At 49.0% G+C, this 16,377-nt stretch overlaps 1 protein-coding gene across 1 annotated transcript in view; it reads right to left on the reverse strand.

Annotated features, from left to right (window-relative positions):
- Positions 1-14,242: 14,242 nt before the first annotated feature.
- Positions 14,243-16,377, reverse strand: part of IQCA1 (IQ motif containing with AAA domain 1) — a 97,634-nt gene continuing 95,499 nt past the window's right edge. The window contains exon 19 of the mRNA XM_050340538.1: positions 14,243-14,409. Within this exon, the coding sequence (XP_050196495.1) occupies positions 14,314-14,409 (96 nt within the window). The 3' untranslated portion in view covers positions 14,243-14,313. The remainder of the gene's footprint in view (positions 14,410-16,377) is intronic.

Here is a 16,377-nt window from a genome sequence, read left to right on the forward strand (position 1 = left end):
TTTCCTCTAATTAAGCTTTTCTTTTAGCGCAGGTGTCACCAGAGCCCTGAGTGAAGTTCTGGGCTGACACAGAAGCAGAAGGACGGGGAGCTGAGGGGGGCGCAGGGGGGGAAGTCCCAGCCTGGTACTTCCAGCAGCAGGGATGGGAAAGATGAGGAGCCCCAGGGAGGAAGGACGGTGACAGGATATTGTTTGCTTTTCCTGGCACAGATGAATGCTGCCATGTGTGGGGACAACGACAATAATAAAATAATTATATAATAATAATAGTAATAATAATAATAATACACTTGACTCTTTCTGGACCTGCAGCATCACCTCCCCCATGATTTGATGGGAGCTGGTGAGACATCCACTGTCCTTGTCAGTGCAGGGTCTACAAATACCTCCTTGGGCTGCTTTTCTCGTGCTTATCGAGCCTGAGCTTGCCAGGAGAATAATTCTGCAGGATGTGTGGGGCCAGGTTGCTCCTGCAGCCTGGGCAGCTGTGATGCTCCCAGATGTGCCAGCCCTTGCTGATCCTCACCAGAGCCATCTGCTGTGGATGGGCTCTGCTGGGGATGTGGTCGTGGGTGAACTGATCAAGGTGGGGTCTTGCCAGCCCCTAAATCTCACTTTACAATTCCCTTTTTACTCTATGACAGGCTGAATCCCTTTCCCAAGCAATGGCTTGTCTCACTGAGGGATTTTTTGGAGGCTTGCTGTCTGCTGCTGGTGGGTACAACTTTGTCAGAGGGGATCTGTTGTTAGAGCAAATCACTCAGTCACTCCATCACATTTACTGGTCTTGTCCATCCTTGTCAGCAGGGAATTTGTAGCCTTAATCATAATGATTCTCTCAGGACCTCTCCGGATTAGCTTAATCCTAATGTCACAGGTAGCTCTGGCGCCCTAATAATGGCTCCCAATAAAAATAATGTATTCAAGGGATGGTTCTGCGGGAAAAAAATGGGAAAAAAATACATTTCTGACTTGGCTGCAAAAATGTAGCAGCTGGATCCACGAGAAAAATCCCATTTTGTTCTATGTTTTTTTTTTTTTTAATAGATCACACTTAAAGCACCCCTGCTCCTTCCCAGACAAGGGCACGGAGCACAAGCATCACCCTGGGTTTGGAGAGCGCCCAGGCTGAAGATTTCCACCTGTAAAGGTAAGACAGCAGAATATTCTTCTGCCCTTCATTTCCCAGGTGAAGGGTGGTACAGCACGGATTGGCAAAGCCAGGAGGAGCTGCATCCAGCCCCTCCAGCCCAGCATCCTCCCTGTGCCACGGGGTTTTCCCTTACGGGGAATCCAATACGGGGAGATCGATTCCTCTCGACCTCCTGCTTAGACATCCCAAATATTCTCCTGTGGAAATGCCATCCTTTCCAGGTGCTGCTTAACTGAGGGGTTATTCTTTCTTGGTTATCAAGTTCAAAGTCCAGCTTGTTGGAAGAAATCCAAGTCAGTTTATATTGAATTTTCCCCCTAGGTGCTCCTCCCTCGGCAAAGAGGGAATGTTAGTGAGGAACTATAAACAGGAGGTGATCTCTTCTGGTGGATGGAAAGGGTGCCTCCTGTTTGGATGTCTGGGCATCAGCAGGTTCTGGGTAGATGCTCTTTTTAACCTTTAAAATCTCTCTGTGTGAATTCATATGCTCTAACACTTCACCAGCATTTCTGACTTCTTTGTGTTTTGTTTTTTTTTTTCCCATCAGATTAGACTAAAATCCCATTAAATAAGGCCTAGTGATGGATTGATGCTTTTTTAAGGGCTCCTCTCCAATTTCCTGGGAATATTGAAAGAATACACTTAGTTTGGTTTTAGGTTTAGCTCAGCAGAAATTCAGAGGCACAGTGGCGAAGCAAGCAAGCTTGTTTTCTATCCAGCCCGGTACCTAATTCTGGCTAACCCAAACTCACTTCCAGACCCTTCCCAGCTCACTTGCAGGTGATGGGTAACACATCTGAGTGTGCCCTTGCTTGGGCAAGTCACTTACTGGGTTGAAGTAGATTTGTGGTGACCGGCGTTGGTGCTGCAGGTTTGCCTCGTGCTGAGCTCAAATAAACGGGAGAAAATGGTTTGGGTTTGATTTTTCCTTCTTCACCCCCCCCAAGGAGCCAGGGCAGGATGTGCCCGTTGCCATCCCACTGCCAGGATGGGATCCTGCCTGCCTGTAGCTCAGGGGGAGATGAAAAATGCCCAGGCTGGGAAAAAGTGGGATTTGGCTTTAAACGGGATGCTGTGAATAACCAGCAGGAGGAGCAGGAGGTTGGGGCAGTGGAGCCTGAAAGAAATTAAGGCAGACTCCTTCAATTCCTGTCCCAAAACCCCACTCAGATGCCCAGTTTTCTTAAGGAAAATCCTTCAGTTTGTTTTTCCCCCTCTCCCTGGGGCCCAAGAAAGGTTCGTCTGTAGAAGCCCTCGTGTTGTCACATCTTGCAGGGTCAGCCCTGCCCCTGATTCTGGGCTCCTTATTTCTTGCTCAGGACCCAGGAAGGAGCTGATTTTTCCCGGTGGGAGGATGACTTCCCAAAATAATGGTTCCAAATGCTCCAAGTCTTGTCTTTAGCAAGGCTAAACCGAGCAGAGGGTGAGGTTTAGCCCTAGATGAGGCTCAGTGCTGATTTTTCAAATTTCTGATTTTTTTTTTTTTATTATTTGTAGTGATGCTTATTTCCCATAGCCAGAAGGAACAGTGGGTCTAGGATGTTGCTGGAATAGCTGGAGAGTGCCACGGAGCTGGTCCACCAGGTCTGTACCCATGGGAACCTTATCTTGGCCGTGTGGCCTTTTTAGGTGCCTGCTTTCCTGCTTGGCTCCTGTTTGCTGCCAATCCCTCCCACTGGTGAGCTTCCCTCATCCAGCACTCCCCGTAAGCAAAACCCATCCTGTCCCTGGCAGCTCTTGTGCTCGCTCCCTACCCCATCAATCCTTGCATGGACTGTCCTCCTGCCTGGATTCATCCCACTATTCATGCCCTGGAGGCTCAGAGCAGGAAGATCGCTCTGGTTTCAGCTCCCAGGGTGGAGTGAAAGCTTGAAGGAGTGAACCCTCAACCAGAAGCCCAAGTTGTCTGGAGGTAGGGGTGGCATCTTCTCCCATCCCTTGGCTTGACTGAGCCCTGTTCCCTCTGTGGAAGGGCCCAATTTCTCTCCAGGTAGGCTCTCCCTGGGAAACCTGGGATGTTCAGAGAGGCTCCCAGGTCTGAAAGAGGACTCCACGGAGGTGCTGGTGTCCGGCATCCCTTCCCCAGTGGGCACCGTGCCGGGAGGTGGGAGCCACGTCCTGCATCCCTGCCATGTGCCTTCCCACCTCCCCACGCCTGCTCTTCCCTCCCCGCCGCCGCCGAGTCTCTTCTTCTTCCCCCTCAATTATTTTTATTTTATTTTTTTTTTTTCGGGGTGCCAATAAAGGCAGGCTCCTTTAATCATCCCAGCTTTAAGAGGGAAAAGGGAGAGCGCCGGGGAGAGAGTGCAGTGAATTTAGAGACTCATCTTACCCCACCATGTTAATTATCTCGGCTGTAAAAAAGAGGTCAAGGAGAGGAACTCTACTAAATAGGCCGACGTTGGCATGAACAGCTCCTAAAGTGAAGAAGGTAAGACTGAACTTTACTGGAACTTTTTTTTCCGTCTCTTCAAAAAGCTCCTAGATTAAAGCTCTGATATCCTTTTTGTTGAAATCTCATGGATTCTGAAGCTCAAATGGCTGGAAGGAAGCCCAGATAATTTTTTTTTATCCCAGTCACTGAGAGGCTCAAAGGTTTTAAGTCCTGCCCCCATGGTGAATTGCCGAGTATATGGGAATACAGAAGAACCTGGCACATAGGTGTTCTGGCCATTGTTATCGAGAGGGAGAAAAATAAAATAGCTCTCTATGTAGGTCAATGACCTGCTCTTTATTGTCAGTAAAAAATTAAGGATGACCTAAAATCTACTACTCAACGGAAAAAAAAATAATAAAATAAAATAAAATAAAAAAAAAAGAAGGCGAGGTAAAGTAGTCTCCCCCTAATCAAAGAGGAAATGTTTGTGTTACCCAAAGCTTGACCTCCTCAGTCTCCAACTTTAGCAAAGTCTTTGCCACTGAAAAGCAGTGGTCGAAAACCTCAAAACCTGTCTGAAATGTCTATTAATTTTTGATCTTCCGAGGGAGTTGGCTCAGTTATTGCAGCAGCCCCCGTCGCGCCGGGCGTAGTTAAGGGTCTCTCAGCATTTCCATTATAAAGCCCCCAATATTCAAGGGCTTTATCACTCAGCTGTTCCCACGGTGGCTCTGTCTGATCACCTGCCATTCCCCCTCCAGCTTCCAGGGGAACAGAACATGCAAATCGGTGGAAAGGGCTCATTTTTTTCATAGAGATGCGGATTTTTTTGATTTTTTTTTTTCCTCAGGCTTGGAACCAGCTGGCCAAACCCAGGACACCTGGACCTCTGGGGGACTGTGAGGTCCTCTCCCACACTCCAGTTGGTTTGGTTGCCCTGTCCCTTCCAGGGGGAGAGCGGACTGGTGAAGCCTAAAATCATGGAATCACAGGGAATTTACGATGGTTTGGAGGTTGGAGATTGAAACTTTAAGGTCCAAAGGGAGCTCAGGTGAAGGAGTTCAAGCCAGCTCCTTATTAACAATGAGGGCTGCTCGTAGCATCCTCCCTTACCTATCCTGCTCCTTCCAACCCTCATCCCACCAAGGATGGGTTTGATTCATCCCTAGATTTCTGGCTAAATCAAAACCTGATCAACATTTGATTTTTGCAGAGACTGTTATTTACAAGCTGGGATCAAGATATTTACATCTTTAAATCTGCAGTTCTTTTCCTCTCTGGCTGCTCTCCTTCTTCAGAACACTTTCCTCGTGACCTGGTCCATGACGTGTTGGATCTGCAGTGGGAACTTTGCTTTCACCACCTGTTGCCTGAAGGGGAAGAGGGTTGAAGCCAGGGTGGCTTTCTGTAGGAGCTGGCAGGGGATGGAATTCACCATGGCCCTAAGCAGTTTCATCAGGATATCAAGTGACTGAGCTCCTTATTAAAAACAAAACCAAACCAAAACAAAACCCATCCTGAGCATCTCCTGGGGAGAGTGTGCTGGACCTGGGATGTGGAACACACTGATTGCAGGATAAATAGGAAAGAGGAGGGAAAAAAGGTGTGTGAGGTTGGGTTGTGCAACAAGCCTGGAACTAAAATGTCCTTTTTTTTTTTTTTTTTTTCCTCTCTGCTGATGCAGCTGGAACATGTTGGGATCACATGGGGAGCCTTGCCATGGATCATGGCGTCTTTTTTTCACCCCGTGGGCAACACCATTGGGGTGTGTGAAGGGAGTCACAGGATGGTTTGGAGTTGGAAGGGACCTTAAAGCTCATCCAGCTCGTTACTCTCAGGGGGCTGCTTGGATCGAGACTGGCAAGAGGGGAAGCAAAATTCCCTGGGTGTGTGCATGTCCAGGAGCAGGTAAGCCAACACCCTGACTGCAACCAGCTGCCTGGGGCACTCTGTGTGCCTAAAAGGCTGCTCACCAGTTCCCCAGGGAGGGAAAAGCTGTCTTTGCTGGGAATGAAGGTACCCAAGCCAGGTGGGAGCGTGTTGGGAGGGTTGGTATGTGCAGAAGAGAAGGAAATATTGTCTGGTTATAATCCAGTTAAGGCTCTACTGTGTCGTGTTTATGACTGCAGCAGGGTGGGATGCTGATGGGCACGTGGTACAACGAGGGTCAGGCGGTCACCAGGCCCTGCTGCTGCAGCACCCCTTGGATTAAACTTGGTTTATTTGCAGGTAGTGGGAAAATGATGCTTGGTGTTTAAGGAAGTAAAAAAAACCAAATAAAGAAATTGAGTTGACTGCTGTCTGTCCCTCCCCATGTAACCTTATTTGTGCACAGTGATTTACTGCAGACTGGAGATGGCACCCAGGAGTTGGGGGAGAAGGACCCTGTCGGGGTTTAGAAGAAGAATGGGAGGGTTTCAACTGCTTGTAAACCGCTTGTTGCCTTTAGGCAGCTATTTTTGGGTGGTGGAGGAAGGCTGGAAGCCCTCAAGCCTTTCCCCTGCCACTGGTGTGCTGCACGGCCTTGGGCACATCACCTGTGATCACAGCATTCCCCAGGGTCCAAGGATATCAGATGTTTAATATTTAAACATTTCCCTGCAAAAAATTAAGTCTGGGATCGTCCTGCTGTGTCCTTCCTTCAGCAGGGATGCTCCTGCACAGCCCAGAGCCCCGGATATGGGTGAGGATGAGCACTTTGTTAGTGGTGGCCTTGCACTCATTAATCTCTAATGCGGGGGGAGCATCTGAATCTTCTCCCTGCATTCCACTGTTTGCAGAGCACACCTCATTTAACAAAACATTAGGCATTTTGCTTCCTCAGATCAAGTGTGTCTATTAATAACGACTTAAATTGTCTGAGCTGCCTTCACATTGCAAGGAAAGCTCATTCCGTTCCTGGCACAGGCAGGAGCACGACACACACAGCACCAAAACTGCTTCAGCACCAGCTTCTTCCCCAAGCTCAGCTGCCACTGAACTTAGTCCTTGCTCCAGGAAGAGCAAGGATAAAGGACTGCCAGGACACACATCCCTGGGAAGGGGAGGGTGGTCACACTTTGTGCCTCCCCTAAAAATACTTCTGCAGATGCAGTTGCACGAGCGGAGATGTCTGGGCTGCTGCTGCTCAGCTCCTCTTTGAAAACTGCTGCCCAGTGAAATATAAACTTGTCCTGAGGCTGCATTGATTTTTGTCCAGTTTTTATTGGAAATTAGATAGTATTTAAACATTTCCCTTTAATGGCTCTATATAATATGGAAAGGTTCTGTGCTACGCTAGTTTATTGTGGCCTTCCTTTGTCAGATGTAAATAATTCAGTGAAAAAAGCCCCCAAACTCTTTCTTGGAATGGTCTGGGTTGGAAGCCCATCCAGTCCCACCTCCTGCCATGGACAAGGACACCTTCCACCAGCCCAGGTTGCTCCAAGCCCCATCCAACCTGGCCTTGGACACTTCCAGGGATGGGGCAGCCACAGCTTCTGCAGGGTGAGGGGACAGCGCTGGGCACCTCAAGACTCAGACCCCAGTCCTTTTCCCCATATTGATGGAAACTGAAGCAGATTCACCCCATTCCCTGGCTGGAATTCCACTAGGACCAGCACTGCCAGCACCACGGGAGGTAGAAGCAGAGGAACTGGATGGCACCACAAGCTTCAACAAGCCCTTCACTCGGTTTCTTGACGTCCCTGCTGTTTTGCTCCTGAGCATAATCAGTCTTTGGCACCTGAAAGTGTAAGGTAGCTGTGGAAGTTATTTATGGAAAGTTGTGGAGATAATTACTTGCCCCCTGGGATGCAGGAGAACAAACTCAACTAGCCCTTGTTGCCCATATCCATTTCTGGAGGGGATTGATTTATTCCTCACCGGTGGACAGACCTGAACTTGGCGTGTCAGCGTTAATTAGTGGGGACTCTGCCCGATTCATCAGGCTCCGACCTCTCCTGGTGCAGCTGCACTTAACGACAGAGCCATCTGCTTTGCTCGGCTCTGCCCCCCTCCCCGTTCCCGCCCCCTCTTCCCGTCGCTTGTGGGGCAGGGGCTGGAAACACCGCCTTGGAAATTACAGGTTGGGAAGAGGCAGCCGGTTCTCGGGGCCCGGCTGCGGCACCTGGGCCGTCCATCACCCCGCCGAGCTGTCAGCACATCACCCGCTGCCAGCCCTGCCCTCCCTGAGCTCAACCCCACCCTGGCAGCCACAGAGGGGGGCAGGACCTTGGAATGTCCGCTATCCCTGTCAGCCGGCGGAGCGGGACGCGTTCCCCCCGGGGTGGTGGGAATGTCACCAGCAGGGTAGGGACATCCCGGAACTGAGAGCTTTGTGCTGGTGACGCAGCTGGGATGGCTTTGCAAGTCTAAAATGAAGTGGGGGCTCAGGGCAGGACCCTGGCTCTGGGTGGGTAGACACTGTAAGGACTGGGGAGGTTTTGGGGCCATTAGTTAGGACAGCTATGGGTGTAACTTCCCAAACTTTGTGCCGAGTGGGGATAATGGCTTTGCTGGCCGCGGGCTCGTTTGCACGATTTCCATCTCCTCCTGCTCATCTCCCGGCCTGTTCACTGCTCCAATCACTCCCAAGGAGAGGACGGGATTGCCCTTAACCTCTCCTCGTGCTTTCACCAAGGCTGGCCCCATCATGGCCCATCCAGCCTTAATGGCTGATGCTTAGATTTTCATTGTTCTACGAATTGTTTCCCTTCTATCTTTTTGTTTGTTTGTTTGTTTTTTCCTCCCTGGAGTTTGATCCCGAGTTATTTTCACTTTGGAAGCCAAAGTCCCACTCCATTAAGGAGCCCTTGGGTGGGCAGATGTGGTGACTTTCTCCTTGTACGATTCAGAACCCCAGGAGCTGGGACAAAAAAAAAAAGAAAAAAAAGATGTGCCTGGGATGGAAATGTTCCATCCTTGCCCAGTGTGGCTGCTCCACTCGTGGCTGCTTCATCACGAGGCCTTTCCTTCTTCCCATGAGCAGGTCAGCGGGGCAGCAGGGACCTTGCAGGAGATCCCCGCGATTTTTCCTCTCAAAAGCGCACATTTGGAAGGAAACCTCTAGGACAGGCTTTTACCCAGCGCCAGACCCGGCTGAGGCTCTGTGACAGCCTGATGTGGGCCCTGGGGACACCTGTGGGAGTAAAAGCTGGATGAGCAACACCTGAGCCCCCCGTGCCCCGCCCGCCCCCGGCACCTGAGGGGTCTGTCCTGCTAAAGGGGCACCAGGTGATCCGAGTTCACCATCTCTGCGGGTGTTTCCCCGCATTTTTGGGTGATAAGAGGCGAAGCAGCCCCACCTCCCCTTTCCTCCCGGTGACCGTGCGTGGATGTGTCTCCCTGCAGAGGCCGTGGCCCTTCGAGGACAAGAAGGTGCGTTCCTTGCGGGTGTTTTTTTTTTCGCGTTGCTGGTACGCGGTTCCTCGCTTCCCGTTGCTTGTTTGGGTGCTGCAGTTGTCTGTGCCTTGAGCCCCTTCCCAAGCTTCCCGAGCTTCCATTAATCCCTGCCCCTGGTTCTCTTTTCCCGGTTGGGAAAGAGCCTAAAGCAAGGGAGCGGAAAGAAGAGGATGTCACGAAATGCCCTTTGCCTTGCTGCTGGCTTGGAGCTGCCCTCCTGGGAAGGGAACAGCCCTAGTTTGGGATTCTCTCCCCCTTTGCTTCAGGCTGCCTTTAGTTGTCTCGTTAATGATGATTTTTTTTGGTTAGTTTGAGCAGTTTAAACACAAACGTTTTTAAGGAGAGTCAGAGCTGTAGGAAAGTGCGTGGTTCTGGTTTTGCTCGAAGAGGTGCGGAAGAGATTAGGGACAGGACGAGTCACTTTTCAGAGGACTGGGAAAGCGGGGAGAGGTGTGAAATTTGCGTTTCCCACGCTTTGGCTTTGAGGCTGCTGGGCAGGTGGGAGCAGAGCCTGGCACTGCCCTGCCCTGTGATTCTACCTGGTTTGGGGGCTCTGGGAGCGGAGTGGAAGCCGTTCCCTCCTCCCATGCTGGCACATGCTCTGTTATTTTCCCTCTGTGCCAAGAAATGGGACTCCAGCCGAGGGCTGTAACAACTCTGCCTGCCTTTGGTGCTTTTGCAGGAGGCGGTGGCAGCCGAAAAGGGGCTGGTGCTGGTTTTGCTCAACGAAAGAGAGAACCCCTTTTCCAAAGTGCCCTCCCAGGGTGGCACCCCCTTGTCATGGAGCTTTTGGGAGTCAGCCAGAGGCGTGTGGGCACCGTGCGGGTTTACCAAGTGTTAGTGGTGGTCCCTGAAAAGCATCATTGGATGGGAGCGTCCCAGGCTGCAGAAACCCCCTCTCCTTGGGGAGGGCAGCCCCACGGACACTGGGAACAGGAGCCCGAAATGATCTGGGGATTTTGTGCAGTTTGTTACCTTAGGTGTAGGGTATGGGGTTTTTTTTGTTGGTGTGGGGTTTTTTTTTTTTTTTTCTTTTTTTTTTTTAAAATCCCAGCAAGAAATAATCCTCTTTTTTTTTTCTGGTCGGAATAGAAATGGCTTGATGCCACGAGGCAAAAAATAAAAGGGAGCTCTCTACCCGGTGCTGCGATGATTTGCAAGGCTAGTGAGAAAGTACAGAAGGCGTTTTCAAATAGACTCCAATATTTTCAGTGCTTGAAGAGGGCCCGACTACATGACACCTTTTTTGAAGCCCTGATTTACAATGGACCCAGGCTGAGTGCATTATAATTTGCTGCTCGAAGTTCCAAAGTCGCAGTACTTTCAATAATGAGGAGAGAAACCCTAATACGATGAGACTTTTCTCTTTTTTTGGGGGGCATTGTGTTTAATGAAAAGCTAAAAATGTGCTAATTTGTAAGTCCTGTTGTGGTAGTGGCGTCGGAGGCTTTTGAAATGCGTTACTGACTTGGGGAGTATTAAGGAAAAATGACATTTCGCTACTAGCAGAAAAGTCAATTATAATGTTTCCACACTTTAGAAAATTGCTGATGCAGGATGGGAGTTAATAGAACAGTCAGCTTCACTTTGTGTTACCGGATTTGGGGGGTTTTGCTGAGAAATGTCGGCTTGTTTTTTTTTTTTAAATTCTGATGGCAACTTACATAAAAAAGCTCCCACAGGTGCTGGGTGGTTGGGACTCGTCTCGCTGAGGGCGTGCTGGAAGAAGATGTATTCCCTTGGGTTGTTTCCCACCTGGAGCTGGTCTGTTGGCCAGCCTGGCGTGGTGCAGACTGTCCAGAAAGACAGCAAAAAATAAAGATTTAGGGGCATTTTGCGGTCAGGCTGATCCCCTCTCCCTGGTGATGGAGGAGCACGCTGAGCGCCGTGCAATCTGCTCCCAGCACCTCGCAAAAGACTCTTTAACCCATTAAAAACCATTTAAAGCCAGAGACAGGAGGAAACAGCTGTCCTTGCCCACTGCGCTCTCGGTGGAGCTTTTCCACCGAGTCTCCCGGAGAAGAAAAGAGCAATAAACTTTTCCAGAGCTCCTGGGCAAAGGCAGCACTGACTGCACGGCAGCTGCATCCCTGGGAGCTCAGTGCCGGGAGGGAGACGTGTCACGGGTGGGTGGGGTAGCGTGGAGGTGATGCCTCCCTCTTCCAGGTGTTCCTGCTTGGTGTGGTTAAAGCAGAAAGACTTTGAAGAAAAAGTCCTGTCATATGTAGTTCTCCCGCGTTTGGAGGAAGCAATTAAGCCAATTAATTTATTGGTAAATTATCTTATGATGAAGTACAAAATAACTGCAATGAAACGCTGACATTCACATTAATACCGAATTAGTTACTGTATTATGACTGTTCTTACAATGAATGCCCAGTAATTTAATAGTAATGGGACATTTCAATAATTTAGCTGATAATTCTCTAGATCACTTACATATATAAATGAGCACGACAGCTTCTCCTCTCAACTTTGCTGGTGCTGCTGGATTACCTCCCACCAGGAGGCAAAGCAGCCTGTCCTCCCTTTCTGCTGTCCCTCAAAACTCACCTCTTGTTGGAAACTCAGTGGGGATGATGGTGTAGCCAAGGGGATCTTCCTCCTCCATCATGTTCTGGGGTTGCTGTGGCTGGAGAGCAGAGTGAATTGCCCTGTGCTGGGCTTAGCAAAGCCACAACCTTCTTTTCTCTCTTTTTCTGTGGTGAAAGAGCTCTATGTAGAGATGTTGGAGGAGCATCTCTGGAGGGATTCCTGTGAGAGTACTGCTCAGCCTCACAGTGGGCTGGGTGTTGGAGATCCACCCAGGGCTACTTAATGGAGCAGTTCAGCCTCTGGCACTGAAATTACTGGTTGTGGGCTCTGCTTGATGCAGCTGCTTCATTTTTCAAGTAGCTGCACTTTCCGTAATCATAATTATAAATAGCATTAAAATTTCTCCTCTTACATCCCTGTGAGAGGACTCTCCCAAGGAGATCGAGGGCTTGGCAACTACAGAGGTTTTCTTCTTTACAGAATCCCAAAATGGGACTGGGATTTGGGTTGGGAAGGACCTTAAAGATCACGTCATTCCAACCCCCTGCCACGGGCAGGGACACCTTCCACTATCCCAGGCTGCCTCACCATCCTTTGTTGACCACTTTGTCACCTCTTGCACCCACAGAGCTTTATGTAGATCCCCCCAGGCTGTGGCTTCCAGATCCCCATGGGGAAAAAAACCCAAAGAAATGCAGTTTACACTGCAAGCACCAACCATGGGGAGCTACACCCACAGGATAAAATGCCTGGTGTTTTTCCCCACACACACTGGTGATCAGGGGAGGAAAGCTGCAGGTTCTGTGCCCTGGGAGCATGCCTGGGGATGGCAGGAGGTTCAGCATCCCTCCTGCAGGTCACAGCCGTGCCCTGGAGATGGATGGTGCCAGTCAGTGCATTCCTTTGCTACTGAGATTGCCCCTGAACCTGCTGAAATATGGATTAATGGGCTTGCTTACGTCCCACCTAAATGTGGCCCTTCCATCACATCACGTTGTGCTGTCAGGGCTGTTGTGCAGAGGAGTGTTCCCCTGTCGGCAAGATTGAGGACAGAATTATCCAAATTAGTTTCCTGGCGGGCGAGAGCAGAGATGAGGCTCTGTAACACAAACCCTGCCTCCTCTGGGGGTGGAGAGCCTGGCTTTTCTCCTCAGGGATGAAGCTGAAAAGTACCTTGTTTTATAAAGCTGGGTTGTGCTGCCAAATCTGGGGAGCAGTAGCCTGCCCCAAGCAACAAGTGTCTGCTGGGAAAGAAGAAGGGAAAGAAAACCAAAGTTTGTGGCTGCTCTGTGGCAAGTGATTAAATCCAGGGGCTGGCAGTCCCTTCTGGAGGTTGTATGGGGACTCCAGCAGCTGGATTGCTGCTGGGATGGCTGCAGAAGGACTTGTGTGCACCAAAAATGCCCTGAGGAGTTGCACAGAGGAGATGTGACCACTGTTTCCTCTCTTATCACTTGGGTCTCCTTGGCAGCCTCGAGGTTGGAAGGGTGAAATCGTGGGGAGCCCTGTCCTAGGAAGCAAAATTCAGCCAGAGGACCACAGAAAGCCCAGACTGGGGTGGCTCTGTCCCACGTGCTGTGATTGCATGGCAGTCTATTCTTCCCACAGGGAGAAAATTCCCTTTATTAACCAGACCCATCCATTTCCCTCCACTGTGTGCAGCGACACGAGTGCTTGGATTGTTTTCTGTGCAGTGAGTTACGTCTAGGAATCCCCCCAGGCCTCTTTTTCTCAGACATTTCTGTTTCCAGGAGCATCTTTTTCCATTGGATTTCCTCTTAGGAGTAGGAGAGAGTCAATGCCATCCCCTTCCCAGCAGCTTCCTAGAGTGGTGCTGCCCATCTTGTACCTCCCAGCCTGTCCATACGGGCACAGAGAGGTCCTTGGGCTCCCTGGGGATGGTGGGCCTTGTGTTTCCAGCTATTGCCAGTTATCTGTTGTCAGCTCCACACAGGAATGCCGTGAGCAGGGGTGAAAACAGGGATTTGTGCCTCTTATTTATAAAAGGTGTGCTGGTGCACGTGATCCTGTGCTTGGCATAGAGGTGGTGCTGTCTCCATCAGTGTCTTGTAGGATTTCCCAAAGCTTTAGGGTGTCCTGAGCACTGTTTATAAACAGTTTGCTTCCAAAATCGCTGATTAGTGAGCAAACAAGGTACATTAAACAATAAATACATTGCAAACAAGATAACCAGGCATTGCCTTCTGTAGCAAAACAGATTCTCAGGACATCCACCCAAATGAACCTGGCCTTTGTTCTGCTTATTCATGTTCTCTGGTAACACCCACAAATACGAATTTGTCCGTGCTAAGGCATCAAAAGGTGATGGTCCTCGTGCAGCTGTGTAAATATCCAGCTTGTGGTAGACTGATTAAAGTGTCTCCTAAGCCACCCCAATTAAAAAACAGTCTTTATAGCTGTAATAGTTTTATTGGGAACTGTAATGTGTTAGACCTAACAGAAAGCAGTTAGTTTTATAAAGCATATAGGATATTAAAGTAATGAAAGGCATTAATGTGACATCAATTTTTAAGGAGAGTTACTTGCTGAAATAAATGAGTGTAGCCTAAAAGTTGATGGCATGTTACAGTCCTGAGTAATGAGCCCTCCTGCCCCTTAAAATCTCTTAGAATAAATAATGCTTGAGGAGTCAGTGGTCATTAACTCTTTGTCCTCTGAGAGCTACATGTCACATTGATGTCTCTCTGGATTTTTTTTTTATTTTTTAAACATTTTAAAATTCATTCAGAAAGGAATTTTCTTTCCTGGAATACCTATAACTTGAGGTACATTATTCTTCCATGTCTGCTTTCCTAATGTCTTCCCCTTCCCAGTGAAGTAGAACTGTGTTGCAGAAATCTTGAAGTTACTTTTTCCCTTTCTTTGCTTTTCCATCTTCAGCTTCCCTCTCTGCCAGTGCTGTGCTCCAGGCTCTCCCCAGCGGTGTCTTGGCATACCAAGCCTGGAAAACCAAAAAAAACCATTTGAATGCTTTAATAAAATTAAATTAAAAAAAAAAGAAATAAAAAAGGAAAGACCAGGTAAATGTTTTACTGATATAATGGAGCATTCCTTAAAAAAAATCCAAATCTCTTAAAATCCAAGCTGGCTTTTGGAGAAGCTGAAATTAAACCCTCAGGTCTCCTGAGAACCTTCCTGTTCCAAGAAAGTTCAGCAGTTGATGGAACTGAGTCTCATTAGCAGCAATGCTCAGCTGGGCCATTTGTGTTGCTGTAGTTATGGAAATGTTAGAACTTCCACCATCAGCTCCATTTCTAGGGAATTACAGCTCTTGTCAAAACCCCCTCTGCTCTGAACTTGGCCCCAGCCAGATCACAAACTTCTCGTGGCTCTGCAGATCTGCCCAGACAGTGGTGATTTCACTGAGGGATCTTTAAGAAGCAAAACAAACCCCCGAACATTAAAAACCTGTTTATTGCTTTCAGATGCCTGTTCACGGGCCTGTGGCTTGTAAATGGTTTCGGCAGAGCTGCTCTGCAAACTTGCCAAGCTCCTGGACTGCAATGTCAGTGAGGCAGCCCCAGGCCATGTGAAAATTGTGTGAAGTGAAGGAGAAGGTGATGCTTTAAAGTTAGCAGTGGGTAGGAATTACTCTCAGTGCAGTGGTCTGGGGCAATTAAATGTTGCTGTCTTAAAGATGGGCTTGGGCCAAGCTGCTCCTCTGCCAGGAGAACACACAGGGCTGGGATGGGATGGAGCAGGGGAGACTTTGGAGGAAGCTGCTTCTGGTCCTGCCCACGAGCAGGATAAGAAGGACAGGGTGGTGACTGTGACTTTCAGGATGAATTAACTTCCCCAGGAGTAGCTGGGGGAAGGAATCAGAACCCAGTGGTGTCTCTGGCCTCCCGTGTGACAGACCGCGAGGCCACACGAATTTTGTTTTCCCTCCCGTTCCGCTGTCCTGTGTATAACATTCTCCAGACTTTGAGTGGAAATGCAGAGAGTAAGAGAGTAGGAAAACCTGGCCAACAGCTTTCTGGGAGCTTGGTGGGGTGGAAAGTGCTGTTTGGTGGGTGCAGCTCTGGGTCAGTGACCACGGGCTCTGCTGTAGGTGGCAGGAGGAGCCGAGAGACTTGAGATGTCTTTTCCTGTTCTCTTCTCAGTTCTTTGTGCACACATTTCAGTGCACAAAACTAACCTGCCTGCTGGGCACACAACAGGCTGCTTTTGAGTCCTTGACTGGTGGAAACACCACATGAGATAAATGAAATTAGCTCCTCGGATGTGGCTAAAATAAAAGTAGATTTACCATTCGCATCTGAATCTGGGACGTGAGTTACTGGCAGTGGGTGAGTGATCAGAGTTAAGATGTTTGCTTGTTTGAGGGATGAGGTCCACAGTCTCTGGAATGGGTTTTCTTACGTATTTTAAGTAATATCAGCATTGCCCAGAGAAGTTGTGGACACCACACCCCTGGAAGTGTCCAAGGCCAGGTTGGATGGGGCTTGGAGCAACCTAGGCTGGTGGAAGCTGTCCCTGCCCGTGGCAGGGGGTGGGACTGGATGAGCTTTCAGGTCCCTTCCAGGCCAATCATTCTGTGATTTTATTCCAGCCACTGCCAGGCAGAACTAGTGTGGTAGATGGCTCTGCCTCTCCAGGACTACAATTATTTCTGCGTAAAGATTTGTATCAACCACCCTGGTGCACTAATTTATAATTTCAAAAAAAAAATGGGGATGTATAATTGGGCCAGAAATTTGAGTAAATGGAATGAAGAAATCACATTAACACAAATTTTGCATTATTTATATTCATTTTGGAACACTGGCAGAATATAAATGTCAAGCAGGGAGATTCATGCTTCCAGGGAAAAGGAATCAAAGATTCATCACAGGGCTAATCTTCACTTTGAATACAGTGTTTTAGCTGCCCCACTTCAATAAGGGACAAAGCAAAGGGAAAAGGTTCA

The sequence above is a fragment of the Myiozetetes cayanensis genome, unplaced genomic scaffold, assembly GCF_022539395.1.
Source record: "Myiozetetes cayanensis isolate MyiCay16 unplaced genomic scaffold, myiCay2020 scf9, whole genome shotgun sequence".
Classification (NCBI taxonomy): Eukaryota; Metazoa; Chordata; class Aves; order Passeriformes; family Tyrannidae; genus Myiozetetes; species Myiozetetes cayanensis.